This window comes from Bidens hawaiensis, unplaced genomic scaffold (genome assembly GCF_021521415.1).
Source record: "Bidens hawaiensis isolate Kalapana, Puna unplaced genomic scaffold, B.hawaiensis_p1.1 tig00005637_1, whole genome shotgun sequence".
NCBI classification, from domain to species: Eukaryota; Viridiplantae; Streptophyta; class Magnoliopsida; order Asterales; family Asteraceae; genus Bidens; species Bidens hawaiensis.
This window is the reverse complement of record NW_027491366.1, coordinates 1,505,203-1,510,763: the sequence shown is the minus strand read 5'-3', so window position 1 is coordinate 1,510,763 and position 5,561 is coordinate 1,505,203. Positions and strand designations below refer to the sequence as shown.

Here is a 5,561-nt window from a genome sequence, read left to right as displayed (position 1 = left end):
GGTCTAGTTCGGTTATTTTGTGCACCTCTACCCTACGGGTAGGGCCGGTTCCGGTTTCGGGTATAGAATACCGAGTATAAAAAAAACCGCTTCCGGGTATTTTTTTCGGGTCCGGTTCCGGGTACGGGTTTTTTGTGCACCTCTATTTCCAATCCAGGTTTCAAAAAACCATATTTTTGGGTTTTTTTTCCGGGTATATATTAGAATTTTTTAAAAGTTGCACTTTTTAGGGGTATTTTTCAAGTATTTTCCAGTTATTTTTCAGATAATTTCGGGTATAGATCGGGTATTTGAAAAACCCGGGTCCGGGTATTGAACCGATTCGGGTTTTCGGGTATTACCGAGTACAAATTGGGTCCGGTTTGGGTACGGGCTTTGATACTCAAATGCATACCCTATCCATACCCTACGGGTAGGGTCGGGTACGGATTCGGGTATTAAAAACCCGAGTATAAAAAAACCAGTTCCGGGTTTTTTCTCCATGTCCGGTTCCGGGTTCGGGGTTTTTTGTGCACCTCTAAGTACCGTTTGTAAGAAAATCAGGATTCAGAAATTCAGAATTGAAACAGGTCAGTATTGAGCTCATCCCTACTAAAAATCAAGAATAATGCACCAGGAAAATACAATATGTAAACTCACCTGTAAGCACTTGATTAATTGCTAAATTGGTAACTACCAACTAGGAATTAGTTTTATACTTTTATGCAACAGTTATATATGGTACTCCATCATTTTAAATATAAAAACCAGAACACAAGATGGCTATTACATACACTTTCTAATCCAAAATTATAATTTTGAAACTCTTTTAAGATCTCACTCCAACTAAATCTGATGAGTTCCATATACAAACCTCCAAATTCAACTCCCCACATGAATTAAGATACCCAAAAGGAACCAAAAGAAAGTCCGAAGGCGGAATCCCATCAACCCGACCGGGCAAAGTCTGCGTATACGACTTCAATCTTAACGAGCTGCTTCCTCTTTCTGAAACTAAACAATATAAAAACCGTTCATTAGAAGTAGTCGGCCCAATACAAGTAACCATAACTGTGTGACCTATGTTTTCGGTCCCTTTACTGAGTATAAAAAGAAGCCCGTCTTCTTCGGCTTGAAGTACAAGAAACGTTTCATCCATGCCTAACGATACGGATAACGGGCAGTTGTATAGGAAACGGTGGCCTGAGTCCCAGTGTTTGGTTGTGAAGTGATCGGATAAGAGTTCAAACAGACATGTGAAGTTACAGCTTAGAAGAGGACATGTCACTTGGCTTTGACTTTGACCGTATGTTCTTATAGCAGTGTGATCATTCATGTTTGAGTAATCCAGTGCGTTACTGTACCCGTAGCCTTCGATCTTGGACGAAAGGGTATTGTCGTCTTTGTAAGTCAGCCCGTCGTTCCCCTGCATCATTGCAAGCTCAACACTTTTCAACAATTTTATAGTATGAAATAAATAATAATAATAATAATAATAATAATAACAGTAATAAAAATAGTTATATGACTTTACCAGATTTTCTTCATGTAGAGGTACAACATTGCGTTGACCTCTATATGTCAATGGGAGTACACCAACATTCGACTTTTCAACTGATAAACTCAACCCTAGACCTTTTTCATTGCAGACCACCTGCACAACGACATAAATCAACAGATAAATAAAAAACCCGCATGAATAGTTTTATAAAAACTGTTAACATTGAAGTAATTACTAGAGACGTCAAATCCCATTTAATCAGAAATGTTTGATATGGATTCGGTTTTATACCTAACATGACAAATGGATGCACTAAATTCCCACTGTGTAATTAAATGCTTACAACCTCTTACATATCTAATTTAAATAGATAAATATAATATATAGGTATTTAATCACTTCTAATACAAAATTGATAGGCCTGTAATGAACCGAATGCTCAACATACCTTTCGGCAGGAAGTTCGTATATGTTCGTTTGTTCATTTACATTCGTTTATTATCGTTATTTAGGTTTAATTAAGCTTGTTCATGTATATATACATTCAAATTTTCTTAGGCCCATTACAACTTAGTCTAGTTTAATGAAATTAAAATCTCACATTCTCACTCATTACAATTTACTCTAGTTTTATTCATTTTTGGGCCCAACAAATAGATTTTGACGTTCACCTTTAATTAGTGTTCGCTCAATTTTGTTCTTTTATTCCGGTTCACCTACGTTCAATAACTCTATTATGTTTGTTCGTTTGTCTATACTTACGTCTTTAACCATTCATTTATACTATTAACAAACGAACACGAAAAAGTTAATTTTCTTAACGAACAAACGAACATGAACAAGAAAACCCTGTCCCTTTAATTTTTCCTGTTCAATCGTCTGTTCGACAAACCCCGTTCGGTTAGTCTACAGGCCTAATACTCAAGGAAGATACAATGTCGACGGGTCAACGCAAACCAAACTAAATGACCAGTTTTGACATAAATCGGTTTCAATCTATTGGGCCCTTGCATTTAACCAACTTAATAACGTTATCAAAACATATAGCTTACCTCTCCGGATCCATAACCACCTAGCCCTTTCTCTTGTTTCTCTCTCTCAGAAATATGTTCTTCAGTCCATGAAGATAAGCACGTGACGACAATCGGGCCAAGCTCACACGGTCCACCAATAGCAACACTCTCATAGTAAAACAGCTGGCAATGTTAATAAGAATCCAAACATTAATCTTAAAATAAAAATCACATTAAACGCATTAAAAATAACACTTGTAAACACACCTGGAGAAAAAGAAGACAGCCACCGACTGCGCGTTGTTTTCCTTGGCGAAAACGAGACACCTCTCTAACTAACTTATCAAGCAAAAACTTTGCCCAATTATACTCGTGAACTGAATCCATATCGGTCAAAAAATGCAGAAACGAAGGACTAACATCTAGCCTTGCAGTCGGGCACAAAAGCGTGCCCAGCACGTATAAAAGAAATGCTCTTTTAAAATCATCTCCCGCTTCCGGTTCTCCCAGTCTCTCCTCCAAAAACCTCACAGAAATCCCGCGATTTGAAGCGTTATATTTTAACCGCAAATCCGCTACTAAATCGTCAGGCCCGGAATTTACCACGTCTCTACCAGTAGCTGGTAATCCCATTACAAGTTCCACATCACGTGGAGATAAAGGAATCCTTTTACCACAAATCTCTAAACTTCTTCTAATTGTATTAAACCGTTCCAACAACCAAAGGCACAAACTACGGCGTAAGGTTCTACATTTAAGATCAAGTAAGCTACCGAACCCGATCTCCTTAACTGCTTCCTTTTGTTCGAGAGTAAACCGTTTCATCACGTTCACTAAACGACCCGGTGAGCACCTTGTGACAAGGTTAGCCTGTGATTCATAAGCTTAGTTTTAAAATGCTCTCATTAAAGCGCATAATGCGCACGATGCACTGATAAGGTGGTGTGATGTGTTGCGACTCGCTGATGCGAGAATGATGCACTTTATAATTGCATAACGTGGGAAGCACACAATGATATCTGATCATCTGATGCTCACATTTCTTAGCTAAATTGAGTTTATGCATATATTACTTGTACCTTATGCATTGACTACTTGTACACAGAGTTAAAGACTTAATTTGGTGATAAATAAATTCTTATTTTTAGTGTTTTAAAGTAACAGGTTAAAAATATTATCTATAAATAATTTTTTAGTAACTTTTCTAATAACAAACGACTCACATGCGTGATGCTTGCACATGACGAATCGGATTTGGATCAAAAAGCATCGGCGTGCCGCGCATTAAAAAGCCAAATTCATAAAGTATATAAAAAGAAAATAGAAATATTATGGGCCAATAAAGAACATATCATATATGACCTGTTTTCTAGGTTTCGGTTCACGAGCTGGAGTGGAACTCAAGTAATCATCCCACACTTCACGAGCCCGTTTAGTGTACTTTTCTTTCTCTTGAACGGTCATCACTTTCCAAGCGTCCGATGCTGCTTTCGTCGCCTAAAACGCGATAATATCAACTCTTAACACAATGGTTTCTTAAATAAAACCAAGTTTGTTATAAACGAAACAGGATTACGACGCTTACAACTTTAAGACCAGAAGATTCAGGGTGAGACGCACTGTACTCCTTAATAAACTCGCGGCTATAACATCATTATTCACACTTATGCATGTTAAAAATACAATAACTAGTGGGATAATAAACTTTTATACCTAAAATGCACCCAAGAGCAAGCGGGACGGGGCGTACCACCGCCTTGTTTCTTCTTCTTCTTCCTTCTCCTACTGCTTTCGATCTCGTTACTCGTCGGTTCTTTTCGCTTGCTTACCATTGAATCATCATCTTCATCATCACTATTCACCTAAACATATATTAAACCATGAATTCAATAACATTACTACATTTCCTTAACAACAATAAGCAATATACACATTGGGTAAATGTAGAACCAAACTTGGTTAATTAGTAATTGAGAATCAATTATACCCGATTAAGGGTTAACCTAAATACAATCAAACAACACCCTTTTAAAGCGTATAAGAGGTTATTATAAATTATAATAATTATACCAGTGGTGAGATGTCGGTTCGGTCGAAATCAGGTGAGCTGTCAGCAGACATGTTGTGTGTATGAATGAGGAAATTAAGTTAGGGTTTGTTGTTGTTTTTTTAGGGGTAAGGTTCTGATGGAGTTAAAAAGGTGGTGGGTGGTGATGATCGGTTGGAACAAAGTGCATTTGGTGTCCGATGATTGGTAACAACGTTTGAGTTTGAGGAGGTTTGAGGTTGAGGTTCCGGTCGGGTTGATTTGCAACGGCCCACCGTCCTTGTAACTTGTGTAACCTTGCACTGTAGTTTTATTGTTTCCTACCCCTTGTTTTATCTAACTTTTATTAATTCTTTACTCCCATGGTGTTCGTAAAGATCTTATTCAATTAATTTTGATTAACTGTTAGTCGTGATCTCGCCATCTGACCTAGCGACTAGCGGTTACTGCAAAACTAGATTTTGGGATATGGTATTTTTTGTGTTAATAAATATGTGATGTTATAGATGTTTTGATAGTCATCGCATATGTGGTTAAGGGATTTTGCGATTAGACTTTTCTTCACGGTGAGGGGTTGTTTCATAGTCGAATCCAACAAAGGTATGTCATTAAAAGATAGAGAATGTCACCGTTCTAAGATCAAATTTGGTTAAGAATATGTGAATAAGTGTCATGACTCTTTTTGGGAAAACATTACTGCCATCAAACTAATGGTGTTAAAAAACTAGATTTTTTAATAGTATTGGTTTAGTGAAAATTGGGGGGTTTGAACCTAAATTATTATATGGTTTTACGTTTGCTGTGTTTATAATTTTCTAACAAGAGTAGAGTATGTAATATTTGTAACAAGATCATATGCTTTCATGTGTGTTTTCAAGCAAGTGAGTTAATCTCTCGCGCTACAACTAGTGCTCAATGTACTTCTAAGATAATCATTATGCCTAACAATCCTAACCCAAAGGTTGGCAATTTTGTCCCAAAGATTATGTTTAAGAAAAACTTGTGGCTCTTCTCTATATCA

The 5,561-nt window shown here is 37.1% G+C and overlaps 1 protein-coding gene across 1 annotated transcript; it reads right to left on the bottom strand.

The window, feature by feature from the left end:
* Positions 1–680: 680 nt before the first annotated feature.
* On the bottom strand, positions 681–4,878 carry LOC143630342 (uncharacterized). Its single transcript, XM_077099392.1, has 8 exons — positions 4,564–4,878; positions 4,207–4,355; positions 4,079–4,136; positions 3,856–3,990; positions 2,761–3,363; positions 2,533–2,676; positions 1,514–1,633; positions 681–1,405 (listed from the first exon to the last, which is right to left on the bottom strand). The coding sequence occupies exons 1-8, from the start codon at positions 4,612–4,614 to the stop codon at positions 809–811; spliced, it is 1,857 nt and encodes a 618-aa protein (XP_076955507.1). The 5' UTR covers positions 4,615–4,878; the 3' UTR covers positions 681–808.
* Positions 4,879–5,561: the final 683 nt, after the last annotated feature.